The 25,483-nt window shown below is 29.2% G+C and overlaps 3 protein-coding genes across 4 annotated transcripts; all 3 read left to right on the top strand.

The window, feature by feature from the left end:
- Positions 1-55: 55 nt before the first annotated feature.
- Positions 56-15,173, top strand: LOC136077066 (uncharacterized). The gene is made up of 8 exons (XM_065791548.1): positions 56-89; positions 12,684-12,885; positions 12,981-13,076; positions 13,172-13,739; positions 14,072-14,209; positions 14,453-14,513; positions 14,650-14,818; positions 14,958-15,173. The coding sequence occupies exons 2-4, from the start codon at positions 12,687-12,689 to the stop codon at positions 13,453-13,455; spliced, it is 579 nt and encodes a 192-aa protein (XP_065647620.1). The 5' UTR covers positions 56-89; positions 12,684-12,686; the 3' UTR covers positions 13,456-13,739; positions 14,072-14,209; positions 14,453-14,513; positions 14,650-14,818; positions 14,958-15,173.
- On the top strand, positions 7,219-10,392 carry LOC136077065 (uncharacterized). 2 transcript variants are annotated; one of them, XM_065791547.1, is made up of 4 exons: positions 7,221-7,693; positions 8,311-8,434; positions 8,601-8,702; positions 8,787-10,392. In XM_065791547.1, exons 1-4 carry the CDS (start codon positions 7,451-7,453, stop codon positions 10,277-10,279), a joined length of 1,962 nt encoding a protein of 653 aa, XP_065647619.1. In that variant the 5' UTR covers positions 7,221-7,450; the 3' UTR covers positions 10,280-10,392. The 2 variants fall into 2 exon arrangements, with proteins under 2 accessions (XP_065647618.1, XP_065647619.1); XM_065791546.1 differs by having other exon boundaries at positions 7,219-7,693; positions 8,601-10,392.
- Positions 10,698-12,155, top strand: LOC136076186 (uncharacterized). Its single transcript, XM_065789659.1, has one exon. It carries the CDS (start codon positions 10,698-10,700, stop codon positions 12,153-12,155), a length of 1,458 nt encoding a protein of 485 aa, XP_065645731.1.
- Positions 15,174-25,483: the final 10,310 nt, after the last annotated feature.

Here is a 25,483-nt window from a genome sequence, read left to right as displayed (position 1 = left end):
ACGGTATTTCACCGTGAACGCATTTTGCGGTACAATACCGTAATTATTACGGTATTTCGGCCGCGAACACAACTCTTAACTACTTCACGGTATACTATCGTAAAATTTTTAGACAAATTAAGTAAATTGGGTTGATATTTGAAATATTTGTATATGTCTAAATAATTGATCCTATAATTTACAAAATAATATTATTTGTTTCAAAGTCATTTCTTATTGCACTTGATTTTATGATATAGCTTATATGATATCAACGTGTTTGACATCAAATATAAAATTAAAGATTGAGTATATAAAACGTGTTTGATATCAAACACGTTGATATCAAACACCTGAAGATATCATTAACTTCAGCTATATCTTACTAAGACATAGCTGAAGTCCATGGTATCTTTAGGCTGAAGACTTCAGCCTGAAGATCACAGCTAGGTTATCTAGTTGTGTTTTATATCATACCTTATATCCTTTTAATCCTATAAATATTATAAATCCCAATAATTATTATATTATATGTATATTATATACATATAATATATTATATACAAAATATATATACCATTAGTATATATATTTTGTATATATAATTATGTATATATATATATATATATATATATATATATATATATATATATATATATATATATATATATATATATATATATATATATATATATATATATATATATATATATATATATATATATATATATATATATATCAGGCCTTGTTAAGAAGCGTTACGCAGCTCGCATTTTGCTTGCGAAAAGGCGATTTGCCTACGCGTTCAGCAGTTTTGCGCTACGCAAAAACTTATATCTTTTAGAATATTTAAATTACCTTTTGATTGTCGTTAAGTTGACGTAACGTAACGTTTATTCAGAAGAAATAAAGTCGTTAGTAAAAGCGTTTAACCGCAATTGTAAAGTAATAGATTTTTTGTTAAAGAAACAGTTTGTTTCATAATTTTTTTTGTTGTTGTTAAAAATTAGTTAAAAAAAATAAAGTCTTTTAAGTTTTATTTTAAGGAATTAAATATATAAATTCCTTTTAAATATTAAAATTATTTTTAGTCATAATAGTTTAAAAAATGCACGATTTATTTTGATGTAAATATTTTATTGATAAGATATTTTGTTTATGGTTAATTCAATAACGTAAAGTTTTAAAGACGTTCGTTTAATTTATGAAAATAAATTATGATCACGAATATGTTATCGGTAACTGATAAATAACAAAAAAAAAACTCTTTATTGTTTAAAAACGTTATTAAAAAGAGTTCACAAATTAAATAAGGCAAAATTTATTAACAGTTAATAAAATAACCAAAAACCAACTGTAAAATCATAAGAAAATAAACAAACATTATTTTACGTTTCATGAAAAAAATATTTTTTTTCAAAATAAAATTTAGTTCATATTTGAAAAAAATAATAAAAATGATTTTTTAAATAAGAACTTAGATTTTATTTGTAACTTTTGTTATAGTGAGAAAAAAACATACTTTTAGTATGATTTTTAACGCGTTAATAAAATAACTTTAATTACAATGTGGTACTTGAAAAGACGCTAGTGACGCAATATAACTTCTAACGATGCAAAATATTTTTGCTGAGTTGAGTTACTTATAAAATCGTTACGCGTTTTCGCTACGCAGCGAAATCTCGTAACAAGGCCTGATATATATATATATATATATATATATATATATATATATATATATATATATATATATATATATATATATATATATATATATATATATATATATATATATATATATATATATATATATATATATATATATATATATATATATATATATATATTTTTATATATATATGTATATATATATACATACATACATACATACATACATACATACATACATACATACATACATACATACATACATACATACATACATACATACATACATACATACATACATACATACATACATACATACATACATACATACATACATACATACATACATACATACATACATTCTTCCTGATGAACCTACTGATGGTGAAACACAGTGTTGAAGAAATCAAAAATTAGAGAAGTGTTTTTACTAAATTATTATTGCTCTGTTCTTTTAGAACATTGAGCACTCTGTTTGTAGATTGCACTAACATAATTTATATATATATATATATATATATATATATTCGGGCTGTCCAAAAAAATTTTTTTTTTCAGATTTGATTGCATAGTTGTTTATTTTGTGCCATTTGACATAGTAATTAACTGTGCAAAAAATCTTTCCAATCAGATAATGTTTAGGGGGTGCTCAATGACCATAAAGTTTTACGAAAAATGTGAAAAACATGGAAAAAGTAACAAAGTTCCACAAATTTCTAAAACCCGGTTAATTAGATTTTTCAGATTTGATCAGTTTTAATTATCTCTAAATATTAAATTTTGAATGCAAATTACAATCCACATCCACTTTAGACTGGTTTATTAGCAGAGAAATTAATGAAATAAAATACTGCAATACGACTAAAGTTCTGCGGTTTTTGTTATATCAGAATTTTTCCAAAATAAAACACTAGGATTTTTGACTCTTTGTCATTGATTAAAATACGAATTATAAACAAAAAAACATATGAGCAATTAACATTTAATTATCGTAATGTTATAGTTCGTGCAATGTTAATGCTAGCGAGGACTATAACTCTTCAGAGTACACTTTCTGGCATCTGGCACTCGCTTTCTGTGATCCTCAACCACCTGAATTAACCTCTGCATTTCAGATTCATTCCTTGTAATCGATTCATTAAACATCGACATTAAAGCCACAGATCGTTCGGCAGCATCATTTACTACTTTCAATGAATATACTAAATTTTTTCCTTCTTGGTATTCTGGGGAATCATTCCAGGTAGCTGGATCGTTGTTGAACAGAAAATCAATATCAACCTTCATTGACCGCAACGCACTTGCTGAAACTGATGTCACCAGCATGTCCAGAGATTTCTTCTCTAGACTTTCAATGTTCTTTAATTTGATCAACCTTTCAGACCAGTTCTCACCGTGAAATTTCATGTTGGAAATCATTTTTCGCTTCTCTTCCGTTTGAAGTTTGTTTGAAAACAAAGCTAGTGGGACCAATTCTGGTGAAAGGTACCACAAACGGTTTTGAAAGTTCTTGACTGCTGCTTCGGAAATCGTTTTATTCACAACTGCAAACTGCTTAAGTTGCTGAAACAGAAACAAGTCATTAACTGGAGCATCGCTGGCATTTGTGCATGATATCCAAGATTTTACATAAACCAGACTAGCAAATAAGCAAAATTCACAGAGATTTTTTTCCTATTTTGTGGTCAACTTGAACTCTTCACGAAATAAATAAATCTTAAAACAATAAATAACCTTGGCCATCCAGCGAGCCATGTGATAAGCACCAGGGATCTTGAAATGATAATTTTTCTCTTCTTGATCAGGCAGTTTTCCAAGTATTAACAGACAGAGATCCATGATTTCTTTGTAGTCATCCCTTGGCATTTTAACATGCAGGTTTTCTTTGAGGAATGCAATCACTTCATTTTGTAGTTCTTGCACCAGGGGTATTTTCATTCGAATGTCATCCAGAGGTTTAAAATTTCCTTGATTAACTTTGGACCAATATTGCTGAAATCTCTGGAAAAGAGGTATGTTGGGACCAGATGATGGTCCAAATAGTGATCCAAACACTCCTGCTACTATGATCTCATGAACATGGTGTCTGCAAGCGAAATATAACAAATTTCTACCTATATGTTTCTCTAGAACTACACATGCACCATTTTTGGAGCCAGTGTTAGAGGCTGTAGTATCAAAACTCATTCCAATAACATCACCAATTATGTCCCAGAAATTAAGCAGATGAATAACTGCTTTTGCTTGGGCTTCTCCAGTTCCAGCTGATAGTTTTGCTATTCCAAGTATTTTGTCAACATTGTGACCTGTCACACCTACAGATAGCCGGTCAACATTTGCTTTAGGGGCTGCAGAATTTGTACGATCTATCATCAGTTTGCCATCCCAGTGGACGATTAATGGTGGTTTGTCCAAATCGCAGAATTCAGTTCGAACAGTGGCTTCAATATTTGATCGATGATAGGTTCGTTTTCTACGGACTGTAGAACGTGACAATGATCCATCATCGAGGTTCTGTCCACCAGCCCTTACAATTGCTGCTGCTAGTATAGTAAATTTTGTGTCAGATAGATTAATTCTGTCTAATGTTGATGAAACATCAGGCGAGTCAAGAATTGTATCTAAGATACATTGTCGTTTTGGAGTACTTGCTAAACTTGATTCAGCTGACCCTGAAGAACTTGCTTTACTGACTTGTTGTCTGTAATAAACAGGGATTTCTATCTCAAAATCTCTATCAACCATTTTGTCATTATCAACAGCATCGTTATCGTTGTCATCACTATAACTTTCGTCATGTAAAGGTTCAATAACAGGAACTATTGCACTCGCACCAGATTGTCTTTGCTCTTCTTTTACCTTTCGTTCTCTCTCTGCTTGTTTCCTTGCTTCATTTCTTTCTTCTAATTTTGAAAGTTCTTTGTCCTCTCCAAACATCACCATTTTTCTCTGACATCTCTGATCCAATAAAAATTCTTTATCTTCTTCAATTCTGATCATGGTTTCAGCATCCTTGTGGGCAATGTCAAAAAGTAGGCCAATGGTGTCTGTAAATGATTTCTCTCTCGATTTCTGAGAATCTGACAATCTGGATTTTTTTTTTTTTATTAATTTAAATTCCTGGACTAAAGTTTTCAACTTTAAGACTACATTCGGATGAAATGCTGTCGGAATACGGGCTTTATTCCAAATAATAATCAGTTCATCAACAGTTGTTTTAAGACTTTCAGGCACTGACTTTTTGGTTGAATTAAGATGATAAAAAAATGTTTTTAAAACATCAGATGTTAAGGGAAGAACTTTATCTGGAAGATTTGGCTCTGGTTGTCCAATTAAAAAGATTTTGGTTTGAAGTCGTTTAGAGATAGCAACACGAGATGATGCTGCCATTTCAATGATAACTGAAATATTATGAGAAAATCAAAACTCAATACCATATTATACAAACTTATCATTCAGTTGTTGGTTTATGCAGCTGCAGCAATATATTATAATAATTATTACTAAAGAAATTAAATAAATATTTTCAAATTAGAAATTATTATTATCTGCACTTAATAACAAACAATACACTACCAGACTACCATGCTAGTTTTCTGTAATAGGTTACTAAGGTTAGGTACTATCAAAATATTAATACATTTGTTGTCAAACTGAAATTCCAAATAAAAATAATATTTATACTTGTAAACCTTTTTATTCTGTTTGAACAAATTCTAAATTGAGTTAAATAATAGTATTAAAATTATGAATACAAATTTTAACAAAATGATATAAACACAGTTGTTTTAAACACTAGCAGACATTTTTTAGTCTGGTGCCCTGATGACAGTTAATCTGCTGCACTTTAATTAATCTATATAGCACGCAATCAGACAATATTTCAGTGGAAAAAATCTAACTAACCAGGTTCTAGAAATTTTTGGAACTTTGGAACTTTTTACACGTTTTTGACGTTTTTCGTAAAACTTTATGGTCATTGAGCACCCCCTAAACATTATCTGATTGGAAAGATTTTTTCCACAGTCAATTACTATGTCAAATGGCACAAAATAAACAACTATGCATTCAAATCCGAGAAAAATTTTTTTTTCCTGTGTTCACATGAACAGCCCTAATATATATATATATATATATATATATATATATATATATATATATATATATATATATATATATATATATATATATATATATATATATATATATATATAGTTTATAAAAAAGATAATGTCTAAATTGGATTTAAAAGCATGCAACCATTGTGGCAAAAAAATGAAATCTTTGCTGAGTTATATGATTCATTATCAAAGCCATCGCAATTTAGCTAATATTCAGTTTCTTTGTTGCATTCAAAACTGCAGAATTATTTTCAAAACGTATTCAACTTTCAAATTGCATATAAGAAAAGAACATAATAAAAGTATTATTGAAAATAGACCAACAACAGAAATAAATAACATTTTCCAAAGTTTTAAATGTGATATTGCACTATGTAAAAAAGTATGTGCTGGACTATCTCAGTTTATCTTACATCTTAAATTGCATCTTGATTCACTTGACCGCGTTCATTGTCCTTACATGAATTGCAAAAGTTCGTACACTAATCGAAATTCATTTGCATCTCATATAACAAGACGACACAAGCAATGGGATTCAAGTTTTATCATGCCACTGTATGTTGTACATAGCTTAAATTATTCTAATTTAAACAACAATAAAGATGTTAACACCCTTGAACAAGAAAGCATTTCATGTGGATCTTTAGAACACTATGAAAATAAAGAGTTTCATGATTGTATTGATGATATTTCTTCTGAAAAATATTTGAAGGATCAAGCTCTCTTTTTTTTAAAATTGCAAGTAAAAAATATATTTCCAGCTTCTTGTGCTCAATCTATTTTTGATGAACTTATGGTAGTTAATAATTTGAGTACTCAATTCTCTGTTCAAAGTCTGACTTCTGCAATCTCGAATCAAAGCAGTGATATCTGTGAAAATATTTTAAGTGAATTTTCTAAGTCAGAACAAATAAAGATAAACAGTTTGTACGCTTTAAGTACTAATAAAAAAAGGAAAGCTTATTTTCATAAAAACATGAGTTACATATCTCCAATAGAATTTACTTTAGGTTTTGATGCCAATAAAAAATTTAGAACTGTTCATCATGTTCCAATAAAGGACTTGTTAAAAATGATGTACAATAAACACAGCAATGAACCTGGGTTTTGGGTAAAACATGAGGAAAATTTTGGTATATATTCAGACTTACTGAGTGGATCCCTAATTCAAGATATTGCAAAGTCTGATGATAAAATTTTATATCTTATTCTATATCAAGATTCTTTTGAAATTGTCAACCCAATTGGATCAGGAAGAAAAAAACATAAAATACTTGCGGTTTACTTAACATTAGCTAATATTCCATCACACAAGAGATATGCATCGGAGCAGCTACAGCTGGTACTTATGTGTAAAGATGCAGATTTAAAGTACTTTGGCCTCAGCAAAGTATTTGCACCAATTTTTTCTGAATTGGCAGAAATATCTGGTTTTGTTCCAGTTTCTGAAACACTGTGGACCAGAGTGACCGCCAGGTTAAGTTGTTCCCCAGGTCTGATTTTTCTTTTTCAATAGTTGGGTATACATTAGTAGACACCATTTATGACATTAAAAACTTCTGAGTGATTGGACAAAGTCAAAAAAAATTTGCTCAAAAATATTTATTTTTAGCCATAAAAATCTTAATAAATTAGGTGAAAACTCGGTTGAAAGTCCGCGAAATTATTAAATTGTATATACAATGGCGGACTGTTTACATAAAACGTGTGCTGTTTGTCTTACACAGTTCGGGAAAAAGTCATCTAAAATTCAAAAGATCACTCCAGCAATTGAAACAAAGATAAAAACTTTCGTCTGGAGTCAGTATAGTTTAGATGTAACCAACTATCCCAAGGTTATTTGTAACAATTGCCACAGAAACCTCTATGATCTCGACAAGAACAAGGTGGAGTACCTAGGGAACTGGATAGTGAAGATATCCAAAGTAAAATTCATGTTAATCTGTTTTTTTATGTATAATAATTATTATTAATTTCTAGTTAATACTTTGTTATATTTACAATCACACAGTTTCTTAACTAAAAATATAGAACAGATTTTTTTTAATACATGTTATTACAACATTTACTTAGTACATGTTATTAATACATATACATGTATTTAAAAATAATACATGTGTTATTAAAAAAACTTTCAGTTTTTCTATTGTATGCGTAGACTTAAAATGTATATAACTTTATATATTATATATACAGCACGATAAGTATATGTATATACATATACTTAGTTTAAGTATGACATGCATGGAAGTATTTGAGTATAATATGTATGTATGTAGACTACATACATACTACATACATACTACATATATACTATATTGTAGTATATAAATATTAGTTATACAAAACATGTATATAAGGTTGTATAAGATAAACAACTAATTACTATTTATTTATTAACTATTTATTTACTGTTTACGGTGTAAGCTTAAAATTTAATTATATAGTATATATAGTTAAACTTACATAGTGTATAGTAAAATACCATTTAGTATGCTAAAATAATATCACTTACTGATCAATATTTTTTCCATTATTTTAGATTGATAGATTGCATCTTAGAAGATCATCAAATATCAAAGACATTGTTGATGAAATCAGTGCTTCTAATGATTCTGAACATGCAAAGTCTTCCAGACTATGTTCAACATGCTTTGGCTTTGTAGGTTAGAATTTTATTATTATTGTTGTTTTATTTTTTCATATATATAATGCTTCATATATATAATGCTTCATATATATAATGCTTCACATAACAAAATTTATTGTACTTAATAAAATATTTAGTTAATTAAAAATTTTGTTCATTTGTTTTCAAACAAAAATATTTAGTGCAAGGAGTGGCTCATATCTGTACAGAGAGCAGAGCTGTGAACAATCTCATTGAAGCGGCAGAACAGCTTGGACCTAAATATTTAGAACGGGTAGCCTCAGGCAAGTATATTAAGCTGTTCTTTAATATAAATACATATTTAAAATTCCAAATAATAAACATATTTTATTTATGTATGTTGCCAGGTATACTTAAGCACAAGATGGAAGCTGAAAATATTTGTAGAGGACAGAAGTTTCAGTTGGCTACTCAAGGGTCTCCTTTGAACATTGTGGTTGGAACTCCTGACAAAAAAACTGACCGAATTGAGCTGAAACAGGTGTCCTTTGGTACTGTTATGGAGTTGGTTAAATCTCTTGAGCTTTCAAAAAATCAAACAAAGAATTTTTGTTCCAAATATAGATCTAGTATGGGAACTCAAACCTGTATTGAAGCGAACATCTTTGAAAAAATTGAAGCTCTCCATAACCGTATAGATGAATTTTACACTTCTAAAGAAGTAGGTTTTATGGATGGAGAAGAAGCCATTACTAGAACATTGGTTCATGTAAAAGATACATCTACATTTATACAGCACGTCATTACAGAAAGAGGAATAGATCCACATGACTCCATATTGAGAATAGCTATGGATTCAGGTCAGGGATTCCTTAAAGTTACTGTAAATGTGTTTAATCCCCTGGAAAAAACTTCTTCAGATTCAGAGCTAGATGATGCTGGAGTAAAAAGATCCTTTCTTATAGCAATTGTTGAGGGGGTTTCTGAAGCTAACGATAATCTTTGGAAGCTTATTGAGCCCCTGAATTTAAACGATGTAAAGTTTTACGTTGCATTTGATCTAAAATGTGCAAATTCAGTGTTTGGAATTAGTAGTCATGCTGGGAAATACAGTTGTTTATATTGTGAGGGATCCTGCACTCTTGAGCCTGGAATTAAACGAACACTTAGGTCATTGGATGATCATTATAACAACTTTACCCTTGACGGAAAGAAGAAGTCAAAAATGTCACACTTTAAAAATGTTACAAATCCAAGACTTTTGTACAAAGAGGAAGATCCTGAAACTCTTCTCGAAGAGTTGGTTCCTGTTCCTGAGCTCCATGTTCTAATGGGAATAGTAAATAAACTTGCAGTACTTCTAGTTAGTGTATGGCCTTTGTTTGAGAAGTGGTTACAATCAAACTACATCATGTTTCGAGGATACCAAGGCATAGGGCTTGACGGAAACAATGCAAGCAAGTTCCTGAAGTTGGTGGATATACTTGAAAGAGATATTATAAACAATGGAAAATATGACTTACTACCAATAGTAAACTGTGTTAGAAAGTTTAAATGCCTTCAAGCAGAAGCATTTGGTATGGTAGCAGGGGATAACATCAGCACTGCTGTTCTGGAGTTTAAAAAGTCCTATGCAGATTTGATTGAATACGTGCATGCCACATTTGAGGGTATCAAGCTCAGTGTTACATGGAAAGTTCACATAGCAGTATGTCATATACTTCCTTTTCTTCATTCTACTGACTGCGGCCTAGGAGTTTACTGTGAGCAAACAGGAGAAGCTATTCATCATGAATTCAAAAAAACATGGAATAGATACAAACGAAGAGTTAACCATATAGATTATGCAAAACGACTAAAATCCAGTGTTGTCGAGTTTGCATCAAAAAACATTAAATAAACTGAATAATTATATAATTTAATTTAATGTTTATAATTTCAAGTATATATTGTAAAGTATATTATTTATAGATTTAGACTTATATTATAACTAGTTAACATAAAGCTTTTTTACTTTGTGCTTTTATTTGTATAGGATAAGTTACACCTATTTTTTAATTTTTTTTTTTTAATTTTTTTTAGCACCCTAGAAGTTTTAAATGTTATAAATAGTGTCTTCCCAAAATGTTATAAATAGTGTCTTCCCAAAATGTTAGAAATAGTGTATACCCAACTATTGAAAAAAAAAATCAGACCTAGGGAACATTTTAATCTGGTGGTCACTCAGGTCCACAGTGATAAGTATAGCTATTTTTTGATTTTTTTGTCTCTTTTTTTTTTTGAAAATTCCAACACCCCAGAAGTTCTAAATGTTATAAATGGTGTCTACTAATGTATATCTAGCTATTGCAAAAAAAAAATTAGACCTGGGGAACAACTCAACCTGGCGGTCACTCTGGTCCACAGTGGAAAGTTTATCTATAAAAACAAAACTTCTATGCATACTAGCGGATAATTTAGGATCACATTCTATAGGAGGCTTTTGTGAAAATTTTAGCACAGTTTCACACTTTTGTCGATACTGTTTAGCAACACGTGCAGAGTTTGATTTTAACCCTCAATTCTGTGGACTAGATCGAACAGAATCAAGCCACAATAATAGCCTGTTTCAATTAGCTCAGAATAATGGTAACAATTTTGAAGGAATAAAATTTAATTCACCATTTAATGGTTTATGTGGATTTCATGTGTCTACAGGTTTGCCACCATGCTTAGCTCATGATATCTTCGAAGGCGTTGCTTCACGAGATATGTATTTATTTGTTAAATATTTTGTTAGTAAGCGATGGTTTTCATTTAACAACATCAACAGAAGAATTAACATGCAGAAATATTTTGAAGGAGATGCCTTGGATAAACCTTGTGAGATGAATAAAACTTCAAGTACTGAAAAGTTAAGTGGTCATGCAGTTCAAAACTGGGTGTTTTTGCGTTTGTTTCCCCTTTATATAGGAATTTACATTCTAGATTTTGAAGATCCTGTGTGGTTATTGTATTTAAGACTAAAAGAAATTGTTGAGATTATATGTTCACCTAAAATTGACATTCAACATATTGCTTATCTGCAGGTTTTAATAAATGGTTATTTGTCTTCTCGTAGAGAATTATTCTCTACTTCTAAACTATTACCAAAACATCATTATTTGTCCCACTATCCACAGCTAATTTTACATTACGGGCCTCTAATGCGAGTTTTCACTTTAAGGTTTGAACAAAAGCATTCTTACTTTAAAAAATGTGCCAGAAATTTTAACAATTACAAGCATGTATGTAAAACCTTAACAGAGACACACCAGTTGTTGCAATCATACAATAATTCAAGCATACCAAGTTCAAAAATTTATGCGGTCAATACATTTTCATTCAATGTCAAAAATTTTAGTTCTACCATTTCTGAGGCAATTATAACTACATGTGGACAACTGCCGGATACATTTTCTACCCATATTGTCTATCAAGGTACCCATTACAAAAAAGATTTATTCTTGATTTTTGACTTTACAAAGGATCACGAACTTCCTATTTTTGCAAGAATTTTGTTTCTTTTTTTTGATACACATGGAAACGAGTATGCTCTTATTAATGAGCAGAACACACAATTTGTGCATGAGCTTGGTATGTATGAGGTGTGTGGAGAAAATAATGAGATTCGATGTATAATGATTGCTTCTTTAATAGACTACCTTCCGCTACCATCTTACAAGCACTGCAATCGCTCTTTTATTTCCTTAAAACACTCTGTTTCATGCTCATCGAATAACCACAGGTTTACATAAATAATTTTTAAAAGTTATATATTTTATTTGGCAATATCATGATAAAAGATTTTATTTGTAAACTATTTTATTTATAGTATTTATGCAGTAAATGTGTGCAGTTTTTTTCAGAAATATTATTTAAAGAACCAGTCATAAGAACCAATCAAAAACAATAGTAGAGAGTATTATAAAAACGTTTTAAGAAAACTTTCTTTTTTAAGAATTTTGCTGCATAATTATATGTATAATGCCTTACTAAGAATTTTGTTAAATTTTTTAATATTTTGTTTTTTTGCTTAGTATAATTTAAAATGGAAGCAAGTATAATTTTTAATATTTTATATATATATTTTTAATTTAATTTTTTTTTTTTTTTGAATACTACATTTTGTGAATACTATATATATGTTTTTTAAATTTAATTAGTTGTAATCTTTTAAATTAAATAACCACATCAAACTCTGTAAAATTTACTTACAATATAATATTACTTTTATTATGATACTCTTATGATATACACATGTTATATATGATCTATTTTTTTAGATAATGGAGGTTATTAAATGTAATATTTTAAGAACACTGCCAAATATTGACGGATGTGTTTTAAACCAGGTTGTGAAAAATTTATGGGAAATAGGTGTTGAAAATGAAACAGATCTCTACCTGGTTAAAGTTGATGATTTGGTTTTGCTAAAACCCATCCAACAACGCAAACTCCTTGAATCTTGGGCAAAGGAAAGCTCTGGTAAAAAAGATTTATGATACTCAAAATAAATATTATTTTTATTATCATATACATTTATATATTTTTATTTATAATATTAATAAAATTTTATGCAGAACAATCCCAAAACTCTGTAGATTTTATTGTGGCCACACAATCCAGCATACAAATGGTGCCCACAGTTGAAGTGAAAAATAACTCAACTAATTCGAGTAAGTTATTAAAAAAAGTTGTTAATAAAATATTTAGTTAGTGTTCTTTATATATTTAATTGCTCTATTTTAAATATTGTGTCAATTTTGTCTAGTAATGAAGATTAAACATGTAAGTGCTGCTGATTGGTATTTGACATTTGTTTTACCTTGGGCCAAAATGTCTAAAGAGGTACAAGATATATTAGCAGCTGGAGAAAGACCTTCAACAGCACTTCAGTGTGCAATTATAAGAATTATTATAAATGATTTCCTTGCTGTTTGCCCAAAGCCATTAAAAAAACATTTAGATGTAATTGCATCTTCTATGGTTGCCAAATATCCTAAATCGTTTAAAGATGAGTATGGTACTACAGTGATTCACTACCAATCACTGTAGTACATGACAGTTAAATGTTATAACTAGTAAACCGTTATGACTATCTGCAGTGGCCAAACCGTGTTCCACCATTAATGAGTGTTTTAAATATGGAATCCCAAAAGGAACAATTATCAGTAGATGTTCGAAAAAGAAAAACTGGTAGTTATGGTTGCTTGAACCGAGAACCAGTTCTCAGTGTTTCAAACAGTCCTGAAGAACTCGAATACTCTTTGTAACAAACTGAAATAAATGAAAAGATGTTATTGAATGATTTGTTGATAAAATTCCCCAATTTATTTACAGTAAATTAAATTAATTTTATTTGAAAATAATATAACTTATATTATTACCCAGTATGTATTAATCTATATTACTACTAAATAGAGATTTTTTTATAGTATTTAATTAGATTTTTGTAGAAGTTTATTTTATTTAGTTTTGGTATATATATATATATATATATATATATATATATATATATATATATATATATATATATATATATATATATATATATATATATATATATATATATATATATATATATGTATATATATATATATATATATATATATATATATATATATATATATATATACATATATATATATTTAAATTGGTTTTTTCTATTTAGGTTGATGGTTTGCTACATCACTTTGATGTTTTGATGGGTGGAGTGAATGCTGGTGAACTTTTGATGAAAGCATTTTATGATGAAAAGTTATATTTATTTTTGCATAGTTGTGGAATAGCAGACCTTAAAGTAAAGAAGGTGATAATAAATTTAGATAAAGCAAAACATGAAACTTTGTCAGATTTAATGGCTTTGATTAGTTTTTTTAATAAAAAACTTGACGCACTCTTTATGTTTGTGGATGTATGTTAAAGATAGTAATCATTAATTTAAAATATATCCAATACATATTTTCAAGCAATTAATTGTGTTTCACTCATTTTATAATAACATGCAATGTAGTTACTAAAAGATATTTAGTAGTAAAAAAAATATGTTTAGGAGACAATGGATCAAACAGAATTGGTGCCAAGATCAAATTCTCCTCATCTATGTGTTTATGGTATGTTGAATTACAAATTCTAATATGTTTTAAGATTTTGAAAATAATTTTTAAAAAAAAGGTATGAGCTTGATCATTTTTATTTTTATATATTTAAAATGGATTTTTGTTAGGTCAACTTGCATTCTTTTTTTAGGGAATTCGCTATTTACAGCAAATCGATTCATGCTGGTAATTGATTGCATTGTTGTAGTTGATGGAATGAACAATTTCATCAAGTCATTTTTTTGTTTATTTGCGAGTTTTTATATTTTCAATATGCCATATCCAAAAGAAGCTTCATCAATATTAGAATTTTGTCAACGGTATATAATGCTTATATTATGTTTAATTAAATGTGTTTAATTTGTCTAAGGTTTACATAGTATTTGATGTTAATGATATTTATTGATGAGAATATTTTTAAACGTCAACTGCTTATACATATATTATTGACCGTTCTAGTGCATTTTACGGCATCAATCCTGAAAAAGGGAGCAAAGCAAGGCGAACGAAGAAGACTTCAGCAATAAGCAAAATTGTGCTGTCAATACTGCAGAAGTTTGCGAAATTTAATAATATTTGAATTTACCACGTTGCTAAACTTTTTAATATAACTTTGAAACAGTAATTTGTTATGTAGTTGTTTATATTTATTTGTAAATTTCAAAAGTTTTACAATGATGTCTTTTGTTTTATTTTTGTATTTAATACATTCTAAAACTCCTACTTACCGAATATAACTATTTATATAACGTCATATTGATATGTAAGAGATTTTAAATTTTCCTTTTATTTGAATTTAATTATATTCATTTAATTTATCTGAGTAACTATTTCTATTTAATAACATGTAAGTAATGTAAAACTGAAAAGATTTTTAAAAATATGACGTGTTTTTGTTGCGATTAGCATATAAACAAACATATGTTAATAGATATTTATAATTGAAGATACAATTTAAAAAAATGTAATTGAAATACAATTGAAATAAATGAAAAAATAAGACAAAATGAAACAGGCGAAACATTTTCGAAAATAGTAAAAATTTTGATTTAAGTTGTACAAAAAATATTTTACAACAAATGAGCAAGGCATTTCTGTAAATTAATCACGGTACTATACCGTAATTAACGCTGTTTCATTACAGAATAATCACGGTATTCTACCGTAAAATAACGGCGTTTTACCGAGATTTATTCACGGTGTTTTACCGTAAAATAATCACGGTACAATACCGGCACTTATGGGTAACGGTATAGTACCGTGATTTTCACGGTAAAGTTTTACAGTGTAGTCAAAGACCATTCGCATCACTATAACTCCATGAGAAATGATCCCTAAAACTACACTTTCAGCATTTATAACTTGAATTTTTACAAGAAACCTTGGTAGCTTGTAGGATAAACACGATGAAAGATTTTACCTAAAAATCCTTACAATAAAGCTAAAATTTCATAAAATATTGAGCTATCTATGACAAAATATAAAAAATAGAACACATCAATGATATACAATACGACCAGTTTTTAACCTTTAACTTCCAATTATAAATAATAAGAATGTTATAATTTAAAGGCTACTTATGACGACGTATGCTTTAACATGTGGTAGTGGTGTAGTGGTAAAGCGCTCGCTTCATAAGCGAGAGGTTCCAAATTCGATCCCCACCACGTCCCTGGTAGCACCGCGCTCAACTTGTTTCTCCGCGCAGCGGCCTTGTTCGTCGAGGTTCGTGTTTCGGATTTATAGAGTTGAGAGAGGGTTATAACCACTATTATGTAGCCTCCTCATCTGTAGTGGCCTTCTTGGCCTTGAGGAGGTGAATAAAAAAATAAAAAAAATAAAACTATGTTATTAAGTCTTTATAAAGTTGAATATTGTATCTTAAACTTGTGTGCATGTTGACTTATTCAGTTTTGTTTTATGTAACTTATAAAAATTAACGTTATATTAAATATTTGAATATAATAAATAAGACACTGCTCTAAATATATTAAACTTGTTAATCGCGAGGTTAGAATTATCTTGTATAATCAGGGCCGGACAACATGGGAAGGGGGGAGGGAGGGGTGAAACTTCTTCCCCAAATTTAAAATTTTATGTCATTAAAATGGAAGATTTTTGAGATTGTTGGTCGGTAAAGAAATTTGGCTTCTAAAATAAAAATTGTTATCGGTAAAATTAATTGGACAGTTACACTCCCTTCTCTATGTCTTCGTTGTTCGGTTCGGTTTTGCGTATAATATGGTGTCTCAAAAAAAAATTTTTTCGAAAAACAAAATGTGGAAAAGTTTAATCTTTATCATTATGTATTAGTAGCTTATAGTAAAAATTTCAGCCTCCCAAATCAACTCTAAGGTATAGATGGTGGTTTTAGACAATTTCTATGCAGTAGAATTTTTCCTGAATATTTTAAAGTTAATATAGATAGTTTTAAGTTTAAAACCTTCACAAAACACTGGTTTTGATTTAAAATATATCTAATAAAGTAAGGAAGATACAGATTTTGTGTGACAATTTTATTTCAGATAGTAGTTCTAAATTGAACTCTAAGTTGAAAAGCAACAAAAACGTAATGATAGTTGTGGTACTTATTAGATGTTCTGCAGGTACTTTCTTGGATACTTGCTGTCTGTTTTTATGGACAACCCAGAAAATAATAAATAAATATAAAAAGGCAGATTATTTTGTCAATAATTAAATAATCTAAGTATTAAAATTCCAAGTATTTGAAATTAATAGTTTAGTCTATTAAATAAAATGGTATGAAAATACTTTAAACAGTTTTACGAACATTATTGTATAGCATGCCCGTACATTGGATGGGGTAAGGAGTTGTTAGGTGTAAATTATTATGTGCTATTGCCTTTTTTTTGTAATTAAAAATGATATGTGTTTGCTATTCTAAATTGCAAAATTTTTCAAAAACGACCCCCTCCTCCTAACAATTTACACGCTACAGGTCTGTATAATAATGTTTGGTAATTACCTGGAGAGTATCCTGAAGTCTGTTCTCGTTATGCGTCCTTCCAATTAAGTCTTGGATCAGCTTTATGTGACGTTCTGCTCGATCGTTTACCACTGCAAGCTGATTTGCACAAGCAGAGAACTTGACAAATGACTTAGGGGCTCTCTTACTTTCGCAAGCCGTCATACCTTTCTCCATCCACAGCAAAAGCTCTTCCTTAGTGATTTTTAGGGAAAAAAAGAGAAGATAACTTTGCTCAGTGACAAAATTATCAAGAGATGACGTGGGAACAACAGCTGGCTGAATTCCAGGTTTCATGTCATGTTAAAATTACTTCTTCACTGATGTACTGATGTCAAAGTGAATCACTAGCTTTAAGCCTCTTAATTTTTCCATGTTCTGCTCTCGGATAATCTGGGCTTCTGACTCTACTTTAGTGTGTGCTTTCCTGATCAGTGTTGATCTTGAGATCTTCAACCCCGCCGTTAATACCGCCAGCTTTATAAAGAGATGTCAACAAACAGGTTCCCGATCAAATACCAATACCATATCTTGTCATGATTAGGATCCAATTGTTTAGGAGTTAATCCATACTTAGCTGAAGACTAAGTTTTACTTCCCCTGAAATCTTTTGGGTCTTTGTAGAAGGTATAAAAGCTTTGTCAGAGTCTGAAAGGCTATCACTGTCTGTGTACCATTAAACTTCAAACTCTCTTTGTTCTAGTTCTACCTTCCTTACATTCTTTTCTTCTTAATTTCTGAGCTTTTCATTTTGTGAGCGCATTTTTTCCTCCATTATTTTTATTTTCTCCAAAGCCAAACAAGCGGGATTTTATTAAAAATGTGAAACAAAACGTAGATCAAAGGAAATATTGACTGAAGACCTTTCTGGTAGATTCTGTTGAGCAAAAAAAAGTATTTGTTCGTTTCAGAACATCTAGTTGACGGATTTTTTAAATCAACTCCTCTTCTTTCGCATCATTTACGAAGAGATTTGCCAGGACTTTACATTTTTCTTTCTGATTAAGTCTTTATTTATCGCTAGAAGGAGATGGAGAACACCATATGAACGAAAACATATCCGTCGTCTTTTGAGCTGCATCCATTATCTGTATCTTATCTACTGAAGCAGCGTGTCAAAAGCAACATTAAATACGTTCACCTCAAAACTCTTTGATTCGTCTTCGTGGAAGTAGGCTGTGTTCATCGACTCGCCGTGAAATGTTTTCCTTTTCCTTGTCCTCTTCTTAACAAAATCATTTTAATATCCAAACGAAGCTAACCCAGATACAACCAGTTTCGCTTCTTGAAAGATTTGGGGCCAAGAAGAACGTAGTCAAGATCATCGATTAAAATCTTTAAAAACTTTGTCTTGTCATCCAAAAAAATGCTTTCTGACTGAAGGAGGCAGACATCGTTGATTCATAGGAGAGCCTTGAATCAGAAAGAATTTAAGACAATGAATTCAAATGATTGAGTCCACTTTTTGAGTTCCATAACTAAAGTCATTTCATGATCTTTTAAATCAAATTTTTCAAGAAGTTTCAAGGGCTTCAGTATTTCTTTTGGTCGTTTCAAAAATGGCCGGACAATCTCTATGCGCGCACTCCATCTTGTTTGGGACGTTTGGTGAAGGGACTGCCCAGTTGTCTCAGTCAAAATCTCCAGCGCATGGGGCCTACTATAAAAAAAGTTTAACAATGATTGGATGTTGCCAAAATAGTTCTTGACTACAGTAGAGGATTCTACAGAATGAACGCCAACTAGATTGAGATTCTGCGCACTGCAAGGCATGAACAGATTTAGAGGGTTTTTCTCGAGAATGATAGCCTGCTCTCTTTTGTATACACCAGACATGTTAGCCACGTTATCATAGCCCTGGCCCGTACAGTTCTTTAAATCAATTCGGCTTTGATCCAAAACGTCTATAATCAGCTTTGCGATGTCAGAACCCTTTTGTTTTTCTCCAGATTTTCTACCTTCAGAAAGCGCTCTTTTACTATCCATTGGTTGTCAGATCCAAGGCGGTCAAATCGAAGAATGAAAGTAATTTATTCCGTATGAGACACGTCTGGAGTTCAATCAACAAAAATGGAACAATAAAAGGCTGTGTGGGCCTCTTCGATAATAGCAGCAAAAACAGTTTCACCTCATACCATAATAAACTTATTGTGAGTTCTGCAGCACAAATAGTGCGCTTGCATTCTTGTTCCTTGATTTTGGCGTTAAGAAATTTGTTCTAGATGGAGCTGAAGTGTCTTATTGTGTTTCCCTTACAGCTTAAGGGTGGCTCGAAAATAACCATTATCTTACTCGTCCAGCATGTTTGATGAACCTACACAAACATTAACGTAATATTGAAATAAAGAATACGCCTAGATTAATATTCCAAGCTACATTAAAATTAATTTATGAACATAAACTGCTAACACAACTCGAAAACTTAGGTTTCTCGAAGCTAAATGGAGAGCAGCATCCAGGACGTAGAATAAAATTTTCAAGTTCTGAACCGATCCTGGACTGATTTTTCAAGGCTTCAAAGGCTAATTTCTAGACAATGTATTGATTTCTATGTTGAACATTACACTGGTGGCTTTTAATCTTTTCTCCTAGCTTTCGCCAATTATCTTTTATTCCACCATTCCACATCAAATGGTAAGACTGAAATCCAGGGCCAAAATTATGCTTTTGTTCAAAAATAGAGCAGGGAAAACAAGCAAAAGCTTTTGCAGTTCCATTCCAGATAAGCCAGTCTCTGTTAATCTTCTCTCTGTTAAGAGATGTTTCGTAAAAAACGGAGGCAGGAACTTTTTTGTTTGTCAGAATTTCTAGGAAAAAGTGCCGGATTTTGAGATGATCCATTTAGTATGACTAGATTGCGTTCGACTTTGGATAAAACTCTCTTTCACAAAGTGGGGTTGTTCCTAACTGCTTGATCACCCAATTGAATTGCCTTATGATCCTAAATTTAAAAAAGCGTTTGAGAACTTTGATATGTTTTTAATATCTGCAGATATTAAATGATATGTTTTTAGAATCTGCAGATATTAAATGATATTTTTTTAACATATGCAGGTTTTTCATAAAATAAGAATGCGTCCCAAACTCACGCGACTATCACCTTCTTCTTCAGAGACCGTTGAGAAATTTGAAGGGGAAGATGGCTTCTTTGGACTCAGGGTTCATCAACGCTGTTGGTAGCATGGTCCGCCTAAAAAAGAATTGTTATTATAATGAAATTATGAATATAAGATTGTGAATAAAAAAATAAAGCTATTAACCTATACCATGACTACTTGGTCGGACGTAGAGTTGAAAGATACCTTTATCTTTATGAACTTTATCGAAGCCTCGTCTTCCAGTGTACGTTTGCTCTTGTATTCTTTTACAACTTTTTCTACATCTTTTCTTCTGCCTTGGGACCCTAAATCATGCTTTCGAAAACTGGGCATTACGTTTTTACTCTAAGATGTGTTACTTATTTTTAAATATAATAAAAAAGTTTTTAATTTGTTTTGAAATCGAAATGAACTTTTTATATAGAATTTAATTCTCAAAGGAATTAAAGAGTAAATGAATTAATTGCAATTACACAATATCAAATTAATTGGAATAAATGTATTGAGAAAGAATATTTGAACTGTGTTGGAATGAGAGTAACTCAACTGCTTATGTAACATAACATTGAGAATGTTTTAAAACAAGCCTTTAGTTCGGATAAGTGTTACGTAATTCGAATTTTAACTACATTTAAATTGGAGCCATTGCAATCAGTTCCACGCAGAAAAAATAAAAATTGTGAAATTTCCATTTAACTTAACCTAAATTTCAATTTCATTTCATGTTATAAAATTCTAAAAATCTTACAAAATATTTAACAGAAAAAAAAAATCTTCTATTTTGTCTTAAATTTGTTTTTAAATGCAAATAATCTTTCTTTTTTTTTTTTTTTTTGCCGTTGGATAAATTTACAATAAATTCATACTTCATATATAAATTTAGGCCGGAGTAAGAAGAAGTCGTAAACTGTCTTATTACCGAGCCTCGTTTACAAATTGTCTGTCTAGCAAATATATACATAATCCGTTTTAAAATATATATAAATTTTGCAAAATGCTAAAAATGTCTTTAAAAGAACGTGAAACTATTGTATATTTCTACTGATTTAAAATAAAAGTAATATAAACATACATATGTATTAATGCCCACACGTTTTCTATATTAATGTTTAATAAGATATATTCATTTAGTGATTCTAACAACGTTTTTTTTCTATTTTGAATTAAATTTAGAATAATAAATATTTGAAGTCTGTTTTAATAAGTTCTAATTGTAATAAGAGTCTTTTAAATTCTGTTTTAAATTTCTCCAAAGAGTAGCGCTCTTTATGATTATTAAAAATTTAAATAAAATCTTTTATTGAGGGTCGCATGTAAAACACACCATGCTGTCAAAATACATATAGGAATTGAAAGATAAAAATATTGATAATTTTTTATTGAAATGGTCTAACCTTAAAACAGAACTTGCATATAATAATATTTCGAAAATATGCCTATGCCTTCACAAAAAATTTGAAATAATTAAACATCCGAACTAAGAATGTTTATTAAACAAAAAATTAGAATTGATTTCTAAATGCAGGCATGAAAATAAGTTTCTCCTAAAAAACTATAAAAACAAGTAAGCTTAATAAAATAATTATGTTAAATGTAACCTTTAAAAATATGTTTTTAAAAAAAAAAGCAGAAGTGCACAATTCTTTTATAATAGTGTCAACATTATCCACAAATGTGTGAAAATTTACAGTAGTTAAAATATTTATGACTTTCTGTAATTTAATTTTTGGTTTAAATTAAAGTTTATTAATTTGATTGTTCATTTCTGATAAGTCTTTATTGATGACAGTGGTAAAAATGAAAAAAGTTTGTTTAGTGGTATTCTGCTAGTTTATTATTGTTCTGTTCTTGTAAGAACATTGAGCATATTACCAAAAATATTTCTTTCCAAAAGTATTACAATTTGGGTCTCAAAAAAAGCGTAGTTTCATCGAAAATTTAAAAAGGTGAACTTTTTTTGCTAAAGCTACAGAAACTGCAGCTAAGGTATGGTCGGTCATAAGTAACATAAAAACTACTTAGTTTGTGCTAAATATGTTGAACCTTCCCAACTGCCACCAATACCAGAACAGGATTTAAAATGGCTTGCAAATCACGTGAGATAAAGTCAATAATACTTAAAGATTGTTAAGTGTGATGTTCGAAATTGCTGTAAACCTTGGCGAAGTTCCTGGAAAAATACTTTCCTCAACGTTTCTTAACATATATAGTTGTAATGTCTCATGCTGCTCAAGAAATTTTATTTGTAAGCCAAAGGTAACAAAAAATGACGGTAAACCTTATCTTCTCTAGGTTTGTTTGGAATATATATATGTTCAAAAATTTCATTGAAAGCTTCCTTTGATTTGTACTGTCCATCAATATCACAATAAAAAATTAAATAAAGAACATGCAAACATTTGTTACGCTTCTGGAGCAATTGTTAAGCGTCACTAATGCGTGATTGAGACATTATCAACACTTTTTCTGAGGAAAATAAAAATAACGATAAAAAATATGTTAGTTATCGGTTAGCCGTAAATGAAAGTAATTCAGATCAAACTCATGTCGTCGAAAACATACTTGATTGGATAAAATCACTGTTTGATTTTGATCAATAACAATATAGACTATAGACAATATGGATAAATTTGTTTAAAAAATACCAAAACGATGTTTTGAAACCCATGAAGGTAATAGTCTTTTCTTTAATTTGCGATTTTTTAACACTTTTTTTAACACGTTGCACTATGAGTCTAAATCACAAAAAAGTGGCCAAAAGTTGGTTTTAAAAGTTATTTCAATATTAATTTATATAATAAATTATAAAAAAATACTAAATTATTTTAATATTTTTTTTATAATTTAGAAAGTATATATACCCAATTACTGAAAAATATGTTTTGCAGAATTTTATTACAAGTTTTACGAGTTTGATCGAGTAACATTTAGCGCTATATAATTACAAAAAAATCCGAAAAAATTTCAAGAATTTTTTTTAATTTTTTAAAGTTATTTAATTTTTGCAATAAACAATATCGAAAAATTTTTTTAATTTTCTTTTCTTATGTTATTGTAATTACTGTTTTAACTAAAAAAAATCTCGATTGTGTTTTGATTTTGTGCCTTTGATTTTGTGTTTTTAAAGAAGAGTTTAAAACTTCAAGATGAGTATTTTAATAGTCACAAAAACTGAAAAAACTTTAAACCTACACTTTTCACCCCTTCTTAATTTCTACCACATTATTACGAATCTATTGGGTACAAAACAAATAATTTTTTAGCTGCTCGAATTTGTTCCACTTCGATTAAATGTTAATTATTTCTGAAAACACTAGATGAGCCGGGGGAGGGGTGAGTTAGAGAGAAAATTGAAATATGCAAAACTTCATTTTAGCATTTTTTTTTTAATATATATTATACATATAAAAAAAATTTATATATAAATATATATATATATATCAGGCCTTGTTACGAGATTTCGCTGCGTAGCGAAAACGCGTAACGATTTTCTAAGTAACTCAACTCAGCAAATATATTTTGCATCGTTAGAAGTTATATTGCGTCACTAGCGTCTTTTCAAGTACCACATTGTAATTAAAGTTATTTTATTAACGCGTTAAAAATCATACTAACAGTTTGTTTTTTTCTCACTATAACAAAAGTTACAAATAAAATCTAAGTTCTTATTTAAAAAATCATTTTTATTATTTTTTTCAAATATGAACTAAATTTTATTTTGAAAAAAAATATTTTTTTCATGAAACGTAAAATAATGTTTGTTTATTTTCTTATGATTTTACAGTTGGTTTTTGGTTATTTTATTAACTGTTAATAAATTTTGCCTTATTTAATTTGTGAACTCTTTTTAATAACGTTTTTAAACAATAAAGAGTTTTTTTTTTGTTATTTATCAGTTACCGATAACATATTCGTGATCATAATTTATTTTCATAAATTAAACGAACGTCTTTAAAACTTTACGTTATTGAATTAACCATAAACAAAATATCTTATCAATAAAATATTTACATCAAAATAAATCGTGCATTTTTTAAACTATTATGACTAAAAATAATTTTAATATTTAAAAGGAATTTATATATTTAATTCCTTAAAATAAAACTTAAAAGACTTTATTTTTTTTAACTAATTTTTAACAACAACAAAAAAAATTATGAAACAAACTGTTTCTTTAACAAAAAATCTATTACTTTACAATTGCGGTTAAACGCTTTTACTAACGACTTTATTTCTTCTGAATAAACGTTACGTTACGTCAACTTAACGACAATCAAAAGGTAATTTAAATATTCTAAAAGATATAAGTTTTTGCGTAGCGCAAAACTGCTGAACGCGTAGGCAAATCGACTTTTCGCAAGCAAAATGCGAGCTTCGTAACGCTTCTTAAGAAGGCCTGATATATATATATATATATACATATATATATATATATATATATATATATATATATATATATATATATATATATATATATATATATATATATATATATATATATACATAATTATATATACAAAATATATATACTAATGGTATATATATTTTGTATATAATATATTATATGTATATAATATACATATAATATAATAATTATTGGGATTTATAATATTTATAGGATTAAAAGGATATAAGGTATGATATAAAACACAACTAGATAACCTAGCTGTGATCTTCAGGCTGAAGTCTTCAGCCTAAAGATACCATGGACTTCAGCTATGTCTTAGTAAGATATAGCTGAAGTTAATGATATCTTCAGGTGTTTGATATCAACGTGTTTGATATCAAACACGTTTTATATACTCAATCTTTAATTTTATATTTGATGTCAAACACGTTGATATCATATAAGCTATATCATAAAATCAAGTGCAATAAGAAATGACTTTGAAACAAATAAT

This window comes from Hydra vulgaris, chromosome 02, assembly GCF_038396675.1.
Source record: "Hydra vulgaris chromosome 02, alternate assembly HydraT2T_AEP".
Lineage (NCBI taxonomy): Eukaryota > Metazoa > Cnidaria > Hydrozoa > Anthoathecata > Hydridae > Hydra > Hydra vulgaris.
This window is presented reverse-complemented; position numbering and strand designations above follow the sequence as displayed.

Bases quoted from the DNA above. Each gene is read 5' to 3' on its own strand.
- LOC136077065 (XM_065791546.1), top strand. From the start codon at position 7,451: ATGGCGGACTGTTTACATAAAACGTGTGCTGTTTGTCTTACACAGTTC. The intron at 7,694-8,310 runs GTAAAATTCATG...CCATTATTTTAG, and splicing joins GGATAGTGAAGATATCCAAA to ATTGATAGATTGCATCTTAG. The intron at 8,435-8,600 runs GTTAGAATTTTA...AAAAATATTTAG, and splicing joins AACATGCTTTGGCTTTGTAG to TGCAAGGAGTGGCTCATATC.
- LOC136076186 (XM_065789659.1), top strand. From the start codon at position 10,698: ATGGTGTCTACTAATGTATATCTAGCTATTGCAAAAAAAAAATTAGAC.
- LOC136077066 (XM_065791548.1), top strand. From the start codon at position 12,687: ATGGAGGTTATTAAATGTAATATTTTAAGAACACTGCCAAATATTGAC. The intron at 12,886-12,980 runs GTAAAAAAGATT...AATTTTATGCAG, and splicing joins TTGGGCAAAGGAAAGCTCTG to AACAATCCCAAAACTCTGTA. The intron at 13,077-13,171 runs GTAAGTTATTAA...AATTTTGTCTAG, and splicing joins AAATAACTCAACTAATTCGA to TAATGAAGATTAAACATGTA.